The sequence below is a fragment of the Oryza glaberrima genome, chromosome 8 (genome assembly GCF_000147395.1).
Source record: "Oryza glaberrima chromosome 8, OglaRS2, whole genome shotgun sequence".
Classification (NCBI taxonomy): domain Eukaryota; kingdom Viridiplantae; phylum Streptophyta; class Magnoliopsida; order Poales; family Poaceae; genus Oryza; species Oryza glaberrima.
This window is the reverse complement of record NC_068333.1, coordinates 23326651-23349563: the sequence shown is the minus strand read 5'-3', so window position 1 is coordinate 23349563 and position 22913 is coordinate 23326651. Positions and strand designations below refer to the sequence as shown.

Here is a 22913-nt window from a genome sequence, read left to right as displayed (position 1 = left end):
ATTTCTTTTAAGCTAGTACTTATTAAGTTTGTTTCTCAAAATATTTAATTTATCCTTACGATCGTTCACTGGAAAGGGATTATGTGTGTGTAAGATATTTGTGACTAGTTTATTGAATATATTTTGATAATATGTTTATTTTTTGAAAAAATATTGCCATATTCTTCTATAAACTTGGTCAAACTTAAAGAAGTTTGACTAGGAAAAAGTCAAATGAGTCCACGTACCTAATTGAGCCAGGCCAACATAACATGACCAAACATCTCACTAGACCGTGTATGGGCTCTGGTCTTAGCACGTGGGCCAACACGGCACGGTCCGTTCGGTGAGTCGTGCCTAATCGGGCAGCGCACAAACGTACCTATTATTTATCCCTATACTATATATAGAAAAAAAAATAAAAATTCACCATCTCAGAAATTCCAGCCACATGAGCTCTATTTGAAAAATGGGATTAGGACAAATATTAGAAACGTTCAGGAGTGTTCCGGTTAGCTCTATATGATGGTGGGTTAGCTAGCATACGTTCGAAGCCTCACAACTTCAATTCATTTTATATTGGGCCATTCTCTAGTATATTCACGTTTTTTAAAGTTATTATTTTTATTTTTCAGATTTTCACCAAACATGTTTGGGATCTTTGGGTAGGGGTGGGGATGGGGCGAAATTACTAAAGTACCCTCGATTTTTTGACGCCTCTGTCGTCTCGTCAGTTTGCCCTTGCCCAGTTGCCCACCGCCTCCGGCTCCGGCGATTCCCATCCATCCGGCGAGCGAGCAGGGCCCCGTCGTTCATCCTGCTGCTTCCGCCGCATCCATCCTGGTGAGCACATCCTACTCCACCGCCGCCTGCGCCGATCCCCATCCATCGCGCGAGCGATCGAGCAGGGTCGCCGTCGTTCGTCCTGCTGCTGCTGCTGCTGGTGGTGGTAGAGGAGGAGTTGACGGCGAGGGGATCGAGAGGGAGGGAGGGATGCGGCAGCAGCGGGGCAGGGGCGTGGGGCGTGGGGATCCCGGGCTGCTGACGAGGGCGGTGGAGAAGGTGTTCCGCCTCGTCCGCCTCGCCGAGTTCGAGATCCTCTTCGTCCTCTTCTTCCTCATCGCCTTCGTCCTCTTCAAGGATCTCGTAAGCGCGCACCCCCCTCCCCCCTCGTCTCTCTTCTCGCTTACACATTTCACCTCTAGTAACAACAGGTTATGTTTAGTTATAGAGATAGGTTGGTTCGTGACCGATTTGCATGGCTTTGATCAATTTGGTACAGCATGGCCTTGATGAATAATTAGATGGGGATCAGTTCGATAAAAAATTTGTTGTCTGTAAAAGTAGGTGAACTGAAAATATTAGAAGATTTGGGTATTTTAGTTGAAGGTGAACTGAAAATATAGAAGATTGGGTATTTTAGTAGATGCAAAACACTACTGTTCAATACATAATTTTAAATCTTGTTTGATGTTGCCGACTACTGTTCGATACATAACTTTTTGTTTTATGTTGCTGAATGACAAGTAGATTAATGGTGTTTTTGTCGTTGGTAGATGATTTCTCTATAAAAATGTAAAGATAACCTTTCACGTGTATCAGCGCAGGGGCGGAATCAGGCATGGGGCAGCTAGGGCTTGGGCCCCATGCCTAGCTCCATAATCCCTATTATAATCTTGAAAAATGCTATGTAATTTATGAAAATATTTGAGATCCCATTAGCTCAGCCCTAGGCGTGGAAATTTTCTGGCAACGCCACTGTATCAGCGTGATATTTTAGTTGTTGCCTTGATATGCCCGAATAGCAAATCAGGTCCATTTTGTTAAACCTTGACATCAAGTGTACTTTGGATCATAGTCTTTTAGGTCTTTTTTGGGCTGGAGTTATGTCTTCTTTAACTATTGAATGAATGAATTTACCTGCAGATGTCACGACCAGAGTACAACTCGATCTTTGTCAAGAAGCCTGATCTAGATGGGAGATGGCCAGGACTCATGTAATGTTTGTGTAGTGTGATCAATGTTGTTCTTTTTCCTCTTGCCCAAAGTACACTTTTGAGGTGCTTCTTTGACTTCAGTTCTTATGACTACTAATGTTATCTTTCAAGATGATGAATATAGTTTTTGATGAATTGCCTTCTTTGGTTTTCTGAAAGAATCATTTGCTTAATGCTATTGGCATGGTTTCTTGGTATGGGTCTTGATTCTTCTTGTTTGCAAGCTTACTGCTGGAATTTTGTTAAGTGTCATGCTGAAGTTACTGCCAACAGCCCTTGTTTGCACCATGTTGCTGTCCAATTTTATGGGTGAATTGTGATAGCCATACCCATCAGTCCTGAGAGAAGCTTGGTGTTTGATGTTTTGATAACCTTGCTTCTTTTGTTAAGGCCCTGTTTAAATCCCACCCCAAAATTTTTCACCCTTTCACATCGAATGTTTGGAGACATGCATGGAGTATTAAATGTGGACGAAAAAAAAACCAATTACATTGTTTGCGTGTAAATTGCGAGACGAATCTTTTAAGGCTAATTGCGCCATGATTTGACAATGTGTTGCTACAGTAAACATTTACTAATGACGGATTAATTAGGCTTAATAAATTTGTCTCGCAGTTTACAGGCGGATTATGTAATTTGTTTTGTTATTAGACTATGTTTAATACTTCAAATATGTCTCTGTATATCCGATGTGACACGCCAAAACTTTACACCCTGAATCTAAACACCCCCTAAGTCAGTCATTTTGGTTCTGAGACTAATTTTGTCATGAAACCTGTCCTGTTAGGCTTATAGTTGTTGGGTCAGCTATTCAATGTTGCCTATTTCAATCTTTGCACCTCCTCTCAAGTTATAACTGTACTGTAAGTTTATATGGTTCACTGTAAATCTTGCCTTCTCGACCACCTCTTAAGAATGGTAAATTTCTATATGTATGTAATTCCTGTGAAAAGAACAGAAATTTTCATCTTAGTCATAGGCTCATATTGTCATTGTAGTGTGGTACTGGATGGTTATTCAAGTCCCAATACTTGTATTGGAAGTTTGATATCCATTTCTATACATAATTAAATAGACATACAAGTGAAACTGGGTCATCTTAATATTATGCAGTTCCTTGACTGTCAAATTCTTCAGTTTTGCTCAAAACTCTGAAATGCATTGGCTAAATGAGATGGCTCATGCAGACCTGCACCATGTCAGGCTTCAAGTTCTATACCTGAATCAATTCCGTTTATGAGGGACAGCTATTTATAAATAAGGATGGCGAAATGGCAGCTGATCCTCTAGTAAATGAACCATTCAAATTCGTATGAATTCATGTAAAATCCCTACATTGGTTTCAAACCCAGCTTTGCCTTCATGGATATATGGACAGCAGATGGATTAATTTGTTTAGGTGAAGTGGGATTCCATCACCTTGCAGTTGTCTTCGAAATTCGTATGGTCTTTGCGTCAAACTGCGTGTATGTTAAAGAGGTCTTCTAATACAGATTCTAGTTGACGGTGCACTATCATTGAAGAAAACACATGATCAAACCATCGCATGTGCGGACGCGTTAATGTCGTTATTACGTGAGATCCAACCTAATGGAACTGGAAAGTGGCAAATAGAAACAAATAAATTACTATTGGAGTAGGATGTTCGGCAAAGTTGGGCTCAATCCAACTCACATGCAGCGAGTGCTCGACTTGCAACAGCTAAAGAAAACGAGCTAAGATTTTAGTCACTTTAATCCAGTCAACTCAACGGTGGGAGTATAAAACTATTCATATCAAAAGTATAAAAGAAGTTCTAAATTTTTCATATTAACGCAGAAATTCGCAAGGTTTTCCCTACAAACTGGAGAAATTCATTTTTGGTAGGAATTCCAAGAATTTCTCTTGTAGCCCTGTTTTTTTTTTCTAATTAAGATGCAGATGATTTTATCTCGATTTTTGTTGACACATTTTTCAAACTACTGTTTCTTGTAAAAACTTTATATTTAGAAGTGACTTTAAAATATCAAATAAATCTAAATTTTAAAATATATAATAGTAAAATTTAATAAATTATGCGATAATAAGGGGGTGTTTGGCACAACTCCAGCTCCAATATTTTTTTCTAGCGCCGAGCATTTCTAGCTCCATAAATTCATAGAGCTAGATCTATAATTATATATATAACATTTGAATCAATCGTTTTGTTTTCATTTTAGGTGAAATATAAAATTTTGAATCACTATAATTTAACATAGGAATTTCAAATAGTGTATAAACATGTGGTTGACTTTCTTTTTTAAAATTTTAATCCATCTCAAACACTGGCGCGTCGGCGGTCAGTGGCCCGTCCACTCGGCCCCTCCTCTTTTTAACTCTCTCTCTCTCTCTCTCCGGCCGCCACCCCCTCGCCGCGCCGCCGCGCCGACGTCTCGCCTCCGCCGCCTCGTTCTCGTTCCGATGGCTAGACGCGTCAGCACCACCCGCCTCCTCCTCCTCGTCGCCGCGGCGGCGGCGGCGGCGGCCGGAGACCAGGTCAGCATTCCACCCTCGCCTCTCCTCGCGCCCCGCGCACCACCTCTTGTCTCTCGCACTCTATCTAAACCCTGCGTCGTGGTTCATCTCCTTTCTCCAGGAGGACCCGCGTGGCGGCGGCGACAACGGCACCGCCCGCTTGGATCGCCGCACCAAGGTGAGGAGCTAGGACCCGCGCGTGTGCGTCTGTTTCGATGTCCGGATTCTGTTCTTGGAGCTGTGGGGGTTGGTGGTAATCTCATCGAGGCACTGGCGATCCCCGTCACAGATGTTCCTGCACGCGGCGAGCGCGAGCGGCGGCGGCGGCGCCACGGGGATGGAGAAGGCCGGGCTGGGGCTCTTCGACGCCTTCTTCGCTAGCTTGTCCATGATTTTGGTCAGCGAGGTAATAGGTGGTGACATTTCGAATCGGGGTGGAAATTAGTCTTACTACTCTATCTGCTCTGAATTTGCTTTCCCTTTTTTGTATCTGTATCTGTGGAGTGATTACTTATTACTTAGTGCTGCTTGTTTATGCATTGCTGGATGAAGATTGGGGATGAGACCTTCATCATTGCCGCACTAATGGCGATGCGCCACCCCAAATCCACCGTGCTCTCAGGCGCTCTGTCGGCGCTGGTCGTTATGACAGTAGGTGAAACTGCAGCTTGCAGCGGTTGTCTGTCAAGGCAAGATTGGGCTGCAGTGTAGAGTCTAACTAATCCTTACTTGGCTCTACTGTTGTAGATCTTGTCCACCGGGCTTGGCAGAATCGTTCCAAATTTGATATCCAGGAAGCACACTAACAGCGCAGCAACTGGTATGACTGATCTGATTGCTACATTATTGCGCCGTGATAAAGCCTAGTATGGAGTGATGTGTTAGATTTTTCTATTGAATTATGTATCACGAGCCTGGAAGTCGGAGAAAAGTGATCGAATCATCATAATAAATTAAGTGGTATGGTTAATTGCTCCAAAAGCATCTACAGACATACAAACATTATTAAGACTGTAGTGCTGGATTTATTGTTTCAAGTTTTCGTACTATACTACTGTGCACTAGATAGTCAGCATGCCATAGTTATCAAGGGACCATTGTCAGAAAATCAGATGTTACAGTTTCACAGTACATCACATGAAAGTTCAGACATTTAGGCATGCACCCGCATTGGCTACTACTTGCTTCAAAAACAGTGTCCCTTAGATATAGAAACAAATAGAAGCAGTTTGAAATCTCATGCTGCGGTAATTAAAGATATATGCTTTTCTACCGACTTGAAAGGAGTCCAAGGGCCTCCACATTGGTATAGAAAAGTTCCCTAAGAAACCAACTCCTCTTTGGCATTCCAACTGTTTGTATACCAAACAGTTAATTTTAACAATTCACCAGCTCACCTAATATTTTGTATCCTCTTTGGTATTTTGTACTCAGTCCTATATGCGTTCTTTGGGCTACGGCTGCTGTACATTGCTTGGAGGTCAGATTCTAAGGCATCACAAAAGAAGGAAATTGAAGAAGTACGCACATTTTATTACATTTACTCTTTGCCTCTACAGATTTGCATTAGCATTTTTCTTTTGAGAGAAAACTGCATTAGCTTAATATTGTTAGTTTATATTTTGTTGCGTTAATTTTATCCTTTTTTGTGCATATTCAGTATACTAGAATCTCTAATTTGCAGCATCTATTGTTGTTGTATCCAGTGTAACTGAATATCTCTTGGAGCTTTCTGACTTTGGATTACTCTCTCCTGGACCAATTTCAGCTTTTCTTTGCCCTGTCGTGCTTAAAAAATAGAACTAGACTGCTGAAGATATTTAGTTATTTGGGAGGATACACGTTTATTGTATTGGACTATTGGTAGTCCTTTTAATTACTATTATTTGGTTGTTTATATTATGCATTATAATTGGCTCTGACCTTTGATATCGACCAATTGTTTGGTATGCTACTTGAACCATCTTATATATTTTGAATCCCTTGACATACACAGGTAGAGGAAAAGCTGGAAGCAGGACAAGGGAAATCAACATTTAGACGCATCTTCTCAAGGTTCTGTACTCCTATTTTTTTGGAGGTACATTCCGCTCTTATCGTTATAAATTTTGGTGCTTGGCAAAAGTACATTTACTGTCATCTGATTTCAGATGGATACTGACTTACCAAACACTCACCAACAAATGGTTGATAAACACATCATCCAATTTGTGTCTTTTTAAACGAATTCATCCAATGTGCATGAATGGCTTGAAAATGCAGTCGTTTGTGTTGACCTTCCTGGCGGAGTGGGGCGACCGAAGTCAGATTGCCACAATTGCGGTAAGGCCTAGTCCCTTTTCAGCAATTTTCCAACACTTTTCTTCTTGCTCAATTCCCCAACACTTCTTTTCTTGTTCACAAACCGTAAACTTGTTGCATTTCTTGCCAATGCAGTTGGCCACTCACAAAAATGCGGTAGGGGTCGCTGTGGGAGCAACCTTGGGGCACACCATCTGCACATCATTCGCTGTGGTGGGTGGCAGCATGCTGGCATCCAAGATATCTCAGGGCACAGTGGCCACCATTGGAGGCCTCCTCTTCCTTGGCTTCTCTCTGTCATCATATTTCTACCCACCATTGTGAATTTTGTGATGAACTGATGACATCCTACCAAGAGGGTGTATATTCCGTTGCAGCCAAGCATGCTGGCTTGAAATATATGAGATATTTAACCATTTGCCACATTTAGATGTGGCAATTAACTTTTTGCCACTGGACCCACATGTCATAGACACATGTGGACCCACGTGTCATTGCGATAGGGGTGGCAAATAGTTATTTGCCAAATCTAAAAGTGGCAAATAGTTAAAAGCCCCGAAATATATACGCAGGCGCTACATATGTGCAGCAGTGTGCAACCTTTTTATTGTTTGTTTGAAATCACAAATCTATTCTACGTAGGTTTCCGATTGAATTAGTTTGCGACAACCTGTGTACATTTACGATATACTCTCTCTCCGTTTCAAAATGTTTGACACCGTTAACTTTTTAACATATGTTTAACCATTTGTCTTATTCAAAAAATTTTATGAAATATGTAAAGCTATATGTGTACATGGAAGTATATTTAACAATAAATCAAATGATATGAAAAGAATAAATAATTACTTAAATTTTTTGAATAAGACGAATGGTCAAGCACGTACTTAAAAAATCAACGGTCTCAAACATTTTGAAACGGAGGGAGTAAATTTTAGAGATGGGGTGGGGGTGCATCTTACCTCCCTCGACTATAGGTCAAATTCGATTCGTATCCGTGAACTGTAAAGCTATGTATAGAGGCTGCCACAACAATTAAAATCGGATCAAGTTACCTATTTCATGCTGGATGGTTTTGATGATATTTTCCTCCTACGTGGTAGTCCCGTTTCAATAGTCGTGAATCGAACTCGGGGCATAAGCTGAGGGAAAAAATATGGACTTATTCCAATTTCGGGCCACCTACGTGGATGGGCCGGGTCTGTGGCCCATCCATCCAAACAAGGCCTAGTGAAGTTGGAGGCCTCCAAACAAGGCGCTCACATCGACCTGTTCGGTCCGGAGTCGGATACATCAAACGGGCCAGCCAATTTGGGACCGAATCCAATTATAATCGGACCTTTATTTATTGAGAATTATTGAGAATCACAAATTCACGATCCAGACGAAAGGGCTCCTCCGTCTCCTTCATCAGGTGTGCGCCTTCTGCTCCCGTTTGTTGGCTTTTGGAGGCTTAGGTGTCGCTCCTTTTCATTGTCGAATCTCGATCTGGATTTGTAGAATTTTTGTGCGAACATAGAGTAGATCGATGTGTTGAGATGATCTTCCGTGGTTGATAGTTGACAGTTGATAAAAAAAAATCGTCTCCTTTCTCGTTTCTGAATTCTGATCGATTTTGTATTGTACTGATGCTTCTGCAGGAATTCCGGCGCTGGCGATGGATCCATCTGAGGAAACAAGTGCTGGGAAAGTTCCGGCAATGGCGATTGATGACTCTAACCAGGCTAGGGTTGTGTCCGATGAAAGTAAGGCGCCAATCGTAGAGAAGAAGAAGAAGACAAAGATGGTTCGCTATACTCAAGAGCAGATCGAATACTGCATTGCTAACCCAGAGGAGTTGCGGGACAAGAAAGTCATTAAGCTGAGTGAGTTATTGAGCAAGGAGTGCCTGGCCCAAATGGGGCAGGAGCAAGTAGACTGGTTGTACGCTATGGAACGTGCTGAGGAGGAGCAGATTGTTGAATGGAAAAAGCTACAGGAAGTCCTCCGCAATGAACGGGAGAACATCTACAAAATCCCCGATAAACCCAAGGACGTCCTCAAGCAGTACTACGCCAAAGGCTATGCCGAGTACGAGGTTGCTGTTGACGATGGAGATGTCGATGAAGACGAGGAAGTTCCTGCACGAGTTGCTCACCCTGGAAGGAGAAGATTCCGCAACGGGATTGTCATGAGGAAGAATCAGTCAGGAGGAGGAAGTATTAGGAAGATAAACTGAATAATCGTCATCAGTATTTAGCATGGATTCATCTTAGTTGTAGGGGAAATTATATTTTTCCCCTCTATTTATCATAATAGTAATAATAATAATAATAACGCTTTGTGACTCTGTGGTTTGACTTAATTTTTATATTCCTGCTACGGTTTGATGCTAGTCGTGATAATTGTATTATGTTTCTATCTAGTTCAGCATTGATCCATCGTTGTTCAGGGAATTTGAAACTACCCTAGACTGAAGTCAGAGAACTGAGTTTGTTTTGACTAGATTAGTTTTACTGCTCTCCCAGAGGCATTTTTAGGGGTAGTTTGTTGACTGCATTTTCAGGAGAAATTTGGAACCCCTTGAAAGCTCGCCTGAAAAAGATTTATAATTTGGAACCTCTTGCAAAAGCTAAGCTGCTCTCTATTGACATGTTTTCTCCTACATTATTCAGAGTTGCATGATAAGGATTCCAATGGACAAAACTTTTTGAGAATGGCACTCTGCTACTATCTGTTTCTCCAAATGTCAATGCAAGTTGGATCAACACCTGAAATGAAAAATGAGTCAGTCAGAGTCAGGCAGTGTGCTCGAGACAATCAGACATAATTTTCGGTTTAGCTTGCAAAGTTAGTGTAGCAATCAGGTCTGTTTGATTTATAATCTGTGCTCACCTCTGCCATTTCTTCTTGATCGTGGCAGGTTGTCCCCACCTTGTCAAACATCAATGCTTGTCAAAGTATTTTATCAATTTAAAATCCCCACCTTTTTCATTCAGCACAGATAATGGATATTAAACCTGGCTATCGCTTCAAATGAAGCTACAGCTGTACTTCTTCCGTCAAAAAAAAACTCAACCTAGGAGAAGATGTGACCCCTCCGAGTATAATGAATCTGTGCTATCCTTTATCCAAATTCGTTATCCTAGGAGAGGTTACATCCCGTCCTAGGTCTTTTTTTTCTTTTTTTTGATGGAGGGAGTAAGTCTTGAAAGCAAGCCCGTTGATTGGAAGCATCGTTATTTTTTTTTAAGATAGCAAAAATGCCCGTGCATTACAACGGGTGAAAAATTCCAATGACAATATATGATTTTCATGAATAACCATGTCCATAATAATATTTGTATTGATTGTTGTAGCTAATACATATCATAAGAAAAATTAGAACATCTTCCATTAATGGCCCAACCTTACCAATGCTTTGCTTTACCCAAAAGAATTGGATTATTCATGTGGCAGCATGCATATAATCTAAAATACCCTTTCAATCTTATTTTTGCAATAAAAAATAGGATCAATTAAATCCAACGCTGACTCGTATGGTCAAGTTTACACAAAATAGAGCCACCATGCACTATTCTCTAAATATCAATTAAAACATAATTATTTTTTAATATTATTTTCATATAATATGTTATAAAGAATAGTAGCTATAGTAGTATGGTAATTGCCTACAGAGACATACAGGACCACCAATATAGGAGAATAGATGAGGAAACAATAGCCGTGTAAAAGATGAAAAAAATCGATGGATCCTATCTGACCCAAACGTCCATCAATTCTTAAAAAAAAGGCCCAAACAAGATTGGTCTTAGTTCCAGATGTCAGAACATTGGACCAAAGCTTCGAAAAAAACCAAACGGACGTGGGAGATGATGGACGATAGAAATGTTATGAATCTTTTTAATGGAATCGGATGTTTTTTTTCTAAATTCGGACAGTTTTTTTTTCGCATTGCACGGTGCCAAACCAGATTTTTTTTTTTTACAAACGGTGGCGTTTTTCTCGCGTTGAGTCAGACAGTTTTTTCAAAGCGGTTCTTTTATAAATGGCGATGTTTTTTCGCGTTGAATCGTACGGTTTCTCAATGGGTTTTTTTTCTCGCATTGAGTCGGACGTTTTTTCTAAACGGCGTATTATTCTAACAGTTAATTCGGAGCGTTTATTCTAACAGTTTCTTAGCGTTTATTCTAACAGTTTCTTCGGAGCGTTTTTTATAAGGGATTTTTTTTCTCGTGCGGTTTATATTAACGTTGACATTTTAGGCCGATTTTAATATATGAAAATTTGAATGAATAAAAAAAGTAATTCGAAAGGGGATTTTTTTTTTCAGCCAACCTTTTTTTTCTTGAGGTAATTTTGGAAAATCAGCCGGTTTTTTTAGTGGAATCGGATTTATTTTTAACATTGCGTGGAACTTTTTTTTTCCACTAACCTTTTTTGGGAGGGCCGATTTATACAGACTCTTTTTTAAGAATCGGACCGAAACCTTTTTTCTTCGCACTATTTTTTTCCTTTTTTAGAAAAGCGCATTTTTTTCTTTTCCGGTACGGTAGGGATGACATAACTTTTTTTTTCTCCACTAACGTTTTTTTTGACCGGTTTATACGGACGTCTTTTTTTAATCGGACAGAAAAAAAATTTCACATTTTTTGTTTGCTTTTTTTTTAACGGAAAGAGTGGAGACGGAACTTTTTTTTCACGCGTTTTTTTTTACGTTTTTACAGACGATGGAAATTTCTTTTATTTTCAAGTAGTATATATAAGAGATAGAGATAGAGATGTGCTCATCTTTCCTATTAATAATTGAATAATACAAAAGCTTCAGTTTGCCTTTGTCCGGCGTGGAATCTTGTTGATGGGATTCGACTATTCGAGTCGTTGTCGAAGCCGCACCTGAGGCCTGCGCCCACAGCAACCTGTTCGGCTTGGAGTCGGATACTACACTATTTATTATCACAAATTCACAATCCAGAAGGGGGGGGGGGGGGGGGGGGGGGGGAAGCTCGTCCGTCTCCTTCATCAGGTGCGCGCCTTCTGCTCTCGTCTGTTGGCTTTTGGAGGCTTAAGAGGGGCTTAGGTGTCGCTCCTTTTCATTGTCGAATCTCGTTCTGGATTTGTAGAATTTCTGTGCGAACGTAGAGTAGATCGATGTGTTGAGATGATCTTCCGTAGTTGACAGTAGATTAAAAAAAATCATCTCCTTTCTCGTTTCTGAATTCTTTTTCATTAAGCATGGAAGAAAATAATGTTTAAACAAATAACAGGAATTCTGGCGCTGGCGATGGATCCATCTGAGGAAACAAGTGCAGGGAAAGATGATCTTCTGGCGATTGATGACTCTAACCAGGATAAGGCTAAACAGGCTACGGTTGTATCAGATGAAAGTAAGGCGCCAATCATAGAAAAGAAGAAGAAAAAAAAGATGGTTCGCTATACTCAAGAGCAGATCGAATACTGCATTGCTATCCCAGAGGAGTTGTGGGACATCAAAGTCATTAAGCTGACTGAGTTGTTGAGCAAGGAGTGCCTGGCCCGAATGGGGCAGGAGCAAGTAGACAAGTTGTACGCTATGGAACGTACTGAGGAGGAGCAGATTGTTAGACGGAAGAAGCTACAGGAAGTCTCCACAATGAACGGGAGAACATCTACAAAATCCCCGATAAACCGCAGGACGTCCTCAAGCAGTACTACGCCAAAGGCTATGCCGAGTACGAGGTTGTTGTTGACGATGGAGATGTCGATGTCGATGAAGACGATGAAGTTCCTGCACGAGTTGCTCACCCTGGCCGGAGAAGATTCCGCAACGGGATTGTCGTGAAGAAGAATCAGTCAGGAGGAGGAAGTATTAGGAAGATAAACTGAATAATCGTCGTTAGTATTTGGCATGGATCCATCTTAGTTGTAGGGGAAATTATATTTTTCCCCTCTATTTATCAGCATAATAATAATAGTACTAGTAGTAGTAATAACGCTGTGCGACTCTGTGGTTTGACTTAATTTTTATATTCCTGCTATGGTTTGATTCTAATCGTGCTAATTGTATTATCGTTCAGCATTGATCCATCATCTTGTTCAGGGAATTTTAAACTACCCTAGACTGAAGTCAGAGAACAGAGTTTGTTTCGACTGGAGTAGTTTTTACTGCTCTGTGCTCTCCCAGAGGCATTTTCAGGAGTAGTTTTGTTGATTGCATTTTCAGGAGAAATTTGGAATCCCTTGAAAGCTCCTCGCCTGAAAAAGATGTACAATTTGGAACCTCTTGCAAAAACTAAGCTGGTCTCTATTGACATGTTTTCTCCTACATTATTCAGAGTTTCATGATAAGGATTACAATGGACAAAACTTTTTGACATGGTCATATGAGAATGGCACTCTGCTACCATCTGTTACTCCAAATGCCAATGCAAGTTGGATCAACACTTGAAATGAAAAACGAGTCAGTCAGGCAGTTGTGCTTGAGACAATCAGACATAATTTCGGTTTAGCTTGCAAAGTTAGTGTAGCTATCAGGTCTGTTTGATTTATAATCTGTGCTCACCTCTGCCATCTCTTCTTGATCGTGGCGGATTGTCCCCACCTTGTCAAACATTAATGCTTATCAAAGTATTTTACCAATTTAAAATCCCCAATTCCCCACCATTTTTATTCAGCACAGAATTGAAAAAAAAAAGAGATTTGGAGGAGGAGAGGCCCCCTCTAAACATTTTTTAAGAAAAAAATGTAAGCGTGTTGAAAATTGAATACAGAATCTCGGGTGAAACTACACGCCCCTTACCACTTCACTGTCAAGTGCATCTCTTCAGCACAATATAACGGGAAGCTTTGTAGCATGTTCTGTAACTTACATCACACACATCTTTTGTTACTTTTTGTTATGCAAAGCAACAGGAATGCTCTTTGATCTTCAGTTTGGGCAGCGGTTGCCTGTTGTGGGAGAGGATCTGCACGACCTCGGCCCGCCGGCGCCGACTCCTCCTGCTGCGCCGCGGACGGTGGTGATGGCTGGCTGGATCCTCTCCTTCTCGTCATCCCCCTCGTCCCCATCCCTGCGCCACCGCCGCTTCCGTGGGCTCTGGGTGCAGTGACAGAGGACACCGCGGAAAAGGAGAAGAGGCAACGGCGACACGCGTCGCGGAGGACCAAGCGGGCCACTCCCTCCTCTCCCAAATCGCCAAGAAGGAGAGGAGTTGGCGGTGGTGGGGCCGAGGTTGTGCAGCTCCTTTCCTGCCAGCCGCCGCGCGCCGCTGCCTCCTCGTTGCGCCTGGAGTGAGGAGAGGGGAGAGAGATGAAGAGAGGTGGAGCTCGTTGAGGCATTCAGGCCCTTTGACCGCGACGACAATGGCTTCATCTCCGCCGCCGAGCTCGCTCGCTCCATGGCCGACACCGACACCGACCTCCGCGCGATGGGTCTCACCGGCGACCTCTTCCTCTCCGCCAGCGCGATGTTCCTGCCGGCCACCCTTCTCTCTTCCGCCCGCGGCTGACCGCCAGATGCTAGCGACCTTTCCTTCTCGGTTGGCGTGGTGCTCCCGCTAGCCACCTTTTTCTCTGTCGCCCGTGACCGACCGTCGGTGAAGTCGTGGAGAAGGGAGAAGGAGAAGGGGAGGAGATAGAGAAAAGATGGGATGAGGTGGAGGAAGTGGGCCCACTGACATGTGGGTCCCACTATTTTTAATTTTATTATTTTACTGACATGTATTTTATTTTTTAAAAAAAATTGTTAAATTTTGCTTCAGACGTTACGTTAGATGAAGACCGAATCAAATTAGCCACATAGGCGCCATGTCAGCTAAAACCTCCGTCCAAACCGCCATGGAAACCTATATTGCATCGGTTTTGATAGTTGAGGAACCCGTTGCATCTGGTTTTCCGGTTGAAGAACGAAAATCGGATTTGTTGACAAGTTAAGGGACCTCAGATGAACTTATTCCTAATAGTGATGTTTGCAGGTGATGGATAAGTTGTCATGGGCTGACGTGCAGGGCACATATGTAATTGAGCCTGCGTTCTAGTTGGGCCGAAATCTGGCCCATGTCGAATCCAGCTAACTCATTGTTAATCCAGCTAGCCCATATGTATATACACACCTTTTGTTTGAAGAGATCACATCGCCAAATGCCAGAAGATCAACAGTTAAATTAACCGGCTATAATAGGCTAGTAAAACAATAGCTAGTTAATCTAGTAGTAATTAATCATCCAATTAACAATGCTATCAATAATCATCATCATAATAACAATTAATTAGTAGTTGAACCACCATCGCCAGCGTCCGATGATCTTGCCGACGTAGTTGTGTTCATGGGGCTTGTACCTGCACACGGTGGGGAACACGCCGAGCACGTGGGCGCACTCCCTGAGCACCACGTCGCCGACGAGCCTCTTCTCCCTCCGCCGCGCCGGCGCCGCCCTGGTGGCGCGCCGCCCGGTGACGAGGAACATCTTCCCGTCCTCGAACAGGTAGTGGCACCCGCCTTCCTCGACGCGGCACCGCGGCGCGTAGGCGGCGCTGCTGTTGAAGACGACGACGTCCTGGAGGAAGTTGCCCATGTACCCCCACTTGCAGAGGATGGCGTACGGCACGGCGGCGGCGGAGTTCGGCGGCGGCGGCGGTGGCTGGAAGAAGGCGCGCTGGGGCTTGTAGGGGTCGAGGATGAAGTAGTGGAAGTACTCCCAGTTGCCGGAGAAGGCGGTGCGGCAGCTGAGGATCATCTGGCCGCCGGTCATGGTGCTCAGCATGGACACCGAGTGGTTCCGCCCCGGCGCCGCCGGCGACGACTGGTCGCGGGGCTCCGCCGCGTGCGGCGACAGCATCCCGACGATGATCACGATCGACGGGATGGCGATGAACACGAACGGGATCGAGATGATGGTCAGCCGCCGGAGCAGGTCCTTCTTCTTCTCCTCCATATTTATTATGTACTTTTAATTTCTTGTAGAAAATGCTTCAGTTTTGCTCTTCTTCTTCCTCCTCTCTCTCCTCGAAGCCTCTAATTTATCGTGTGGTTGACGAGGTGGCGTGTCAAAATTAGGAAGTGACCACACCTGAATGCAGATGAGAAATATGAGATATTTTGACCAAATGTATCAAGGATTTAAACTTGTTCGTAGCTACTCCCTCCATTCCATAATATAAGAGACAACCACTTTTCTTAGATATTCTATAATATAAGGTTTTAAACTATAACATATTCTTTATTAAATTACTACTTTTTTTAAAATCCTTCACTGTCACATTCTTTAACTTTATTGGATGCATGCATTATATTTATTAGGATGATCCAAACTACAAGATAATAATAACTATTTCTTGGTCTTTGGGTTAAGAGTGGTTGTGGCTTATATTTTGGAAGGGACCACCTATACATTTGTCGACAAATTTTCTCCTAAAAAAATGACAGATGTAATTATAGTATAATCGTAGTGTAATTACATTGTAACTTGTATGTAACTACAGCGTAACTTGTATATAAGTTTCACGTAATTTTGAATCGTTAAATCTATTACAAGATTTGTTTAGGTGATGAAGAAAAAATCACAGCACACAAATATGTATAAGGATTTGTTCTCACAACCTCCATTTTACCGAAATAACATATTACAGAGAGATTTTTGAAAGTTACATACAAGTTACACTTTATTTACAGTGTAATTACACTACGATTGTAGTGTAATTATATTTTTCAAATTTTTGGGAGAATTTGTCGTTAAATATATAGCAAAATCGTTTTGGAATGGAGGGAATAGTAATTTGGAATGAACCGATTGGTCGTTTCCTTGAATATCAGGCCTCTCGATCAGGACGCCGCCTCTCGACAGATCAAATGAAGCCCATCCAGAAAATGGGCCCATCAGGCCTGATACCGACATTATCAGGTTGGAATAAGTTCACTTTAGGTCCCTCTATTTGTCTCTCAATCCGACTTTCATCCCTGAACCGCAAACCGGGTATGACCCGTCCCCCAAGCGAGGTCCCTCGGCAGTATGAAAGGCGGTTTTGGCCGACGTAGCGTCTATGTGGCTAATTTGACTCAGTCTTCATCTGACGTGGTATTGACATAGCGCTGACATGGCAATTCGATCTAGAAAAATATTAATCCACGTGGGACCCACATGTCACTTTAACGCACAAATTAATAAAATGATGGGGCCCACGTGGGTCCCACATGTCATTATCACCCTTCTCTTCTTCCTCTCCTCCCTCCCTCTTCACGGCGTCACGAGGAGGTCCGGTGGTGGTGGCCGACGACGCGACAACGACGAAACGGGAGATGGCTGGGTGTCGGCGGCGAGAGCGTTGGGGGGAGGGGCTCCGCGTGGGGGGCGCCGCCCGCCCCGAGAAGCTACTCCTCGTCTTCGTCCGCGGCGCCGGCGCAGAGCCCGCGCGGGGGCTCGAGGAGTTCAGGGCCGTGCACGTGGGCGGAGGGGTGCAGCAGCAGTTCGGCGCCTCGCGGTGGCGCCGGAGATGTCGCCACTCGCCGGCGGGAGGCAGCGGCGGGCGGATCTCCATGGCAGAAGCGGCATCGCCCATCAACAACCGGCTCGCCGCGGGCCGTCAGCGGCGGCGCCGCCATGGCTGAATTCTCGTCGGCGAAATGCTGCATGAAATCTCGGCGGACACCAGAAGCAACCTGGTGTGATTTTGGTTAGCTCTGTTAATTAATTACCGGCTAAATAAACACATCCTTTTCACTTTTTTCCTTAACCATCGTTCACGAGCACGGTGACAGCCGGGCCACCTCGGCCTACCACCAGCGGCCTCGGCGGAGGAGCGCACCTCGCCTCCGCAAGCCGGCTGCCGGGCTCTTCGCACCGGCGCGGACTCCAGCGTCATCGGAGCAGCTCACTGAATGGCCGCGGAGCTGCGCGAAGGGGGAGCAGGCAGGCGGTGAGGTCGTGGCGGTGGTAGAGGGCCGCTCCGCCCCGCTCGTCGCCCGCTCCGCCGGCCGGTCGCTCCGGCCGCCGCCCGCCACGGAGGAAGACGGAGAGGAGAGCAACAATGGCGATGGGGAGCAGTGGGGGATAGAGAGGAGAGAGAGGATAGAGAGAGGGGATAGAGATAAGGGGTAGTGAAGATGACAGGTGGGTCCACGTGGGCCCCACCAATTATCTATTATTGTGTGTGTGAAACTGACATGTGGGTCCCATAGGATTTATTATTTTTTAATGAATTGCCACGTAATCGCCACGTCAATGCCACGTCAAATGAAGACCGAGTCAAATTAGCCACGTAGGCGCCACCTCAGCCAAAACCGGGGTCCCGAGGGACCTTATTTAAACGGTTTCATAAGTTGGAGGACCTGTCTTACCCGGTTTTGCGATCAAGAGACGAAAATCAGACTGGGCTGCAAATAAAGGGACCCAAAGTGAACTTATTCCTATCAGGTTCGACATTATCCGGTTGGGCCTTGGTTAATCAGCACAAATCGACCAAGCCCAAGACGGCAAAGCACCATCACCTTCCTTCCGCTCTCGCTCTCCTCCAACTTTCGAGCTCGTCGCGGATTCTCCAGCATCCAGCTCGAGCGCGGGGTGGGTCGATCCGAGGCGCTCCTCGCGTACTCCGGTAGGTTCGTTCTCCTCCCACATTTTGCTTCCCTCGTCCCGCTGTTCGTCGCCGACGCGGGGGTTGGTTGATCGCGCGCTTGGTGGGTTTCTTGGTTCCCGAATCCGCGGCGGCGCAGTTCTTGGTCCTCGCCGACCTTTTTTTTTTTCTTGTTGGAGCCTCTCCATATGGTTCTCTCCTCTTCGTTCGCTTTCTTGATCCATTCCTAGTCCGTAGGGTTCCTCTTGCGATTATTGACGGGTTCGAGTTGGCCCAAATGTTGATTTCTCTTGGCGATTTTTTCTTTCTTGTTCTCCTCCTCTTTTCCTCTCTCGATTCACTTTGTACGATTTCATCCCCTAGTCCGTACTGGTTCTTTGGATTTATGGATTTACGCGAGTTTTTTTTCTCTTGTGGTTGTTGCAATTCCAGGTGTGATGAACGAGGAGAAGAGGGCGAGGGTGGGGGATACTGCCGAGACCCCGCGGAAATCCCCTCGCCTGGATCGGCCAGCTGCGGCGGCGGCGGCGGCGGCGCCGTTAACCAGCAACGGTAGTATTCTGCGGTGCCAACACGTCTTTTGCTTTCTTCATCAGTTCTTGGTTCATCACGTTCATCAGTTATTTGGGGTTTATGGATTTACGCGAGATTTTTTGGGTTCCTGCAATTTCAGGCGTGATGGGCGAGAAGAAGAAGAAGAATGCGACGCGGGATGTGAGCGATTGGTGTTGGTGGGGGAAAGCGGCGGCATTACTATCCGGCGGCGACCGCCGTACTCGACGGTGCCGCCATGTCTTGTGTGAGTAGGCTGACATTGATGTGGCCATAACACTGATCAAGACCCGCGTTGACACCCCGGTGTGTTGTGTTAACAAGTGTGATGATACTGAGGGGAGGGAAATCTCGGTGTGCTTGGATTGCCAGTTGAGTTTCTGCACGGCACACGGGAAGCCACACGCCTTTATGAACGACCATTGGATTGCTCTGGTGTACAAGAGGCCCAATGTGGCGCATTGCTTCGCGTGTGAAGAGTGCTATTTCATCAGAACCGACAGTCTCGGGGAGGGAATGGCGGTCGGTGAGAATGGCTTCTCCATCGGTACCCATAAGAAGGATGAGAAGGGAATGACGATGGTCAACAATGAGGCAGGTGTTCATGCATCTATGGTGTCTGATTATGAAAGCGCCCTCATGGTGGCTTTACTCAGTGATGTCGGTACTCCACGGTGCAGACATGACATGTATAACAAGGATGAGGTTGATTTGGTCCAAAGACGGATCATGTTCTGCGATATCACCAGAATGTGTAGTGATTGTGACAACATCAGTGGGCTTATGATCTTTGTGTGCTTGGGATGTGAAAAGCCTTTCTGCACTGTACACTCCAGTTTACATGCTGAGAGCACCAAGCATTTGGTTGGTCTGGTGTACCATAACCCGTATGTGGCGTGCTGCTTCCTGTGTAGTGAAACCTTTGTCCTCATTGGTGAGGGGGATAAGAGGATGCCAGTTGACAAAGCGGCAGGTGGTTATGCATCTGAGTCAGTTATTGTGCATGCCCATGCTATCAAAGGGATACCGAATCTTGGAAACACTTGCTACTTGAATTCATTGATGCAGTGCCTCCTTGTGCTTGGAAAACTGCGGGCAAGGATGTTAGGACCGGACGCTCCATCAGGGACCCTTGGTACTGCATTGCATGACCTCTTTGAGCAAACATACAGTCTGAATAATGCAACAGGCCTGCTGGAGACGTCATTGCTCTTGGATTGTGTATGCAATTTGGACCCACAGTTCGTAGGAGGTTTTATGCATGATAACCATGAATTGCTTTGCTGTTTACGTAAAAATTTGGATGAGGAGGAGAGGATGAGGACGCCTCCTAACATGCTAGACAGTTCTGCTGGTGCAGTGCCTCCTACGGTTTTTAATTCCATTTTCGGTGGTCAGCTATTTGTTACCAGATCGTGCAAATGTTGCTCGTTTTGTTCAGTTTCCCACGCTGTATTCTATGATCTCTCAGTACCAGTACCACCGAAGAAGCCTCCAGCCAAAAGTGTTGCATCAACACCATGGATTGAAGGTCACAGATCTCAACCGAAGATTTGTATCAACCATTTTGAAGCAATACATAAGAGGAACACAGAAAAGACTCATAGAATTGTTGAAGATGCCGATTCTGATCCTGCTTCAGAATTGAAAGATATGGTCATGGTGAAAACATCAGAGCCATTGGAAGTTGGTAAGTTCATGCGCTCCGCTCATGTACTGAGTAAAGGAATGGAAGGCAATATTAAACAGTCCTGCAAACGTGCATGGTGTATCAGAAGTCAGAACATAAAACTTTTCATGATTGAAAGCACCAAACTATGGTAGTACCACAAATATTTGTTACTAGCTTTTGTTCTAGAGAAGACAAATGTCACTTTGCAAAATGGTGCTCTTGTACTAGATAAATGAAGAAACTTGTTCAAGGACTTGATTATACATGGACTGCAGAAATACCAGAACCTTCAGGATGTCTACATTAGACAAGCAGGATGTTTCAGCAAATTTAACATGGCATGGCTTTTTGTTGCAGTGTAACAGTAACACTTATTATTCACCCGGGGAAGATAGCTAGGGGTGTTGAATGCTCATTGCTTCAACTCTTCATATAATAAATTTTGCTCGAAGTTGTTGGTTGACAAGTACATGCAGAGATCTTGAAGAAAAGAAACTTCAAATAATCAAATGTAGAGGACAAAGATTCTCAAACCATGTAGAGAATGGAGGTTGCTCCTTTCATGAAGGCTGATGAGGACAAAACTAAAAACCTATTTTCTTGATTCTGCAGATTATACTGAAGTGGAACAGATCTCACAAAGCAAGGACTATGTACAAGATCCTCAAAATGTGTTGGCTGATGTCAAAACTGCAGGAATGGATGCGACAACAACAGATACCCGCATTCCAGAATATATAGGGCCACATCCACCTGTCTCTCAATTAAGGGAAGAGAATGCACAGTTAGAATCATGCAATGATGTGGGGAAAGATGGCAATGCTATTCTCGAAGTTAGTTCAGAACACAAGATAGACACTTTCTCAGCAGAAGTTACTACAGAAGACAAGGGGAAAACTTGCAGTAGTGACGTTGTTTGTGGAAAGGCACAGGATATCGACTCTCTTCCATCGATTACAAGTGCTTGGAACTGCACTTTAAAGCAGAGATGATAGAATGGACCTGTGAGAACTGCTCCAAAGGTGCTCGGAAGTCAGATGTCACTGAAGGTACATACAGTGAACAGATGCTGTCAAGTACTAATGAGGACACAGCAGTTGGTGGATACCAGAGGGAACAGTCAGAGAAGATAATATGCCAAAGTGAGCAATCCAACAAAAAACCTGAATGCCCTGAAGGTGTTCAAGACGCTGTACCTCATTGTGTCCCAGCTGAGAGACAGGACAACCTGTTGAGCAGTCAGGATCAAAATGCCACCACACTAGATGAAGGAAGGGGTAAGCAAAAGCTTCATCATAGTGCACACCAAGTCGAAGAATGCCAAAATGAGCAGAAAGATAAGAATAAAGGTGCTACTCAAACACGGATTAGCAAGTTGCCACTTGTGTTAACCATTCATCTGATGAGATCTTTGTTGGGGCCTGATAAGGTGATGGGACATGTGAGCTTTAAGGAAATCCTTGATATGGGACTGTTCATGGACCCCAGGTACTGACTACTGCATTTTTTTTAACAAAATTGTAACTGTTAGCATTTCTATACAGCAACTTCTAATGATTCTATTCCAGTTTAATCATTTTACTTATTTGCAGTAAGCTAATAAATATTATTTTTCCTAATTTGTTCCTTTGCTTTAAGAATGCATCTCTTCTACAATGAGTTGCTTTCAGATGACACAAGCATTGCTGGTCAATGAATAATCTGTATGCCCATTTTTCATGTTCTCTTGCTATGAGTATGTCGATGATTTTATTGTGCATGACAAGATGTTGTCCAGATGCCTCGTGTAATATTGACCATAACTAAATAAGACAAGATGTACTTATTGATGGCTATGTGGCTCCCTCTGCTAGTAATTTTCACAAATTATGATGTTTTGTGACAATTTGATTGTTTCAACTTTATTTAGGAAATTAGGTGTGATTTGGATTTTAGAATAATTTGAATTTGTGTGATTTTAAGAACTAGATTTGATTGTAGTATTGTACTCTACTCTTGTTTTTTCCTATCCTTTAAAGTCAGATTATACATCCTTAGACTATATCTAGGTTTGTCGATAATATCCATCATGCTGACCAAAGTTAATTCACTGCAGCAGAACATCATTTACTTTTATTTGGATACCTACCTCCTTTTGTTTTGAAAAATCACAATCTCCTTAAGAAACCATCCATTACGATTTCTCGATAACAATATTCATTTACAATGATATTTAACCTAGAAAGATGTGCTGTTGTTTACATCGAGCTATATGAGTTAAGACCCTGTATAGATGGGACTAAAACTTTTAAGTCCCTATCACATCGGATGTTTGGAAATTAATTATAAATATTAAACGTAGACTATTAATAAAACCCATCCATAATCTTGGACTAATTCGCGAGACGAATCTA

At 43.7% G+C, this 22913-nt stretch overlaps 4 protein-coding genes and 1 pseudogene across 4 annotated transcripts; 4 read left to right on the top strand and 1 right to left on the bottom strand.

Moving 5' to 3' along the window:
* Nucleotides 1–695: 695 nt before the first annotated feature.
* On the top strand, nucleotides 696–2119 carry LOC127781457 (uncharacterized). The gene is made up of 2 exons (XM_052308412.1): nucleotides 696–1125; nucleotides 1906–2119. Exons 1-2 carry the CDS (start codon nucleotides 973–975, stop codon nucleotides 1978–1980), a joined length of 228 nt encoding a protein of 75 aa, XP_052164372.1. The 5' UTR covers nucleotides 696–972; the 3' UTR covers nucleotides 1981–2119.
* A 2176-nt stretch (nucleotides 2120–4295) lies between these two features.
* On the top strand, nucleotides 4296–7497 carry LOC127782620 (GDT1-like protein 4). Its single transcript, XM_052309891.1, has 9 exons — nucleotides 4296–4490; nucleotides 4591–4647; nucleotides 4759–4875; nucleotides 5022–5120; nucleotides 5217–5289; nucleotides 5904–5989; nucleotides 6466–6549; nucleotides 6732–6791; nucleotides 6906–7497. The coding sequence occupies exons 1-9, from the start codon at nucleotides 4416–4418 to the stop codon at nucleotides 7092–7094; spliced, it is 840 nt and encodes a 279-aa protein (XP_052165851.1). The 5' UTR covers nucleotides 4296–4415; the 3' UTR covers nucleotides 7095–7497.
* A 4250-nt stretch (nucleotides 7498–11747) lies between these two features.
* LOC127783007 (uncharacterized) lies at nucleotides 11748–12803 on the top strand. The gene is made up of 2 exons (XM_052310302.1): nucleotides 11748–11775; nucleotides 12017–12803. The coding sequence occupies exon 2, from the start codon at nucleotides 12034–12036 to the stop codon at nucleotides 12568–12570; it is 537 nt and encodes a 178-aa protein (XP_052166262.1). The 5' UTR covers nucleotides 11748–11775; nucleotides 12017–12033; the 3' UTR covers nucleotides 12571–12803.
* A 1895-nt stretch (nucleotides 12804–14698) lies between these two features.
* Nucleotides 14699–15702, bottom strand: LOC127782939 (uncharacterized). The gene has a single exon (XM_052310219.1). It carries the CDS (start codon nucleotides 15659–15661, stop codon nucleotides 14996–14998), a length of 666 nt encoding a protein of 221 aa, XP_052166179.1. The 5' UTR covers nucleotides 15662–15702; the 3' UTR covers nucleotides 14699–14995.
* Nucleotides 15703–16967: 1265 nt separating this feature from the next.
* On the top strand, nucleotides 16968–21090 carry LOC127781847 (uncharacterized; annotated as a pseudogene).
* Nucleotides 21091–22913: the final 1823 nt, after the last annotated feature.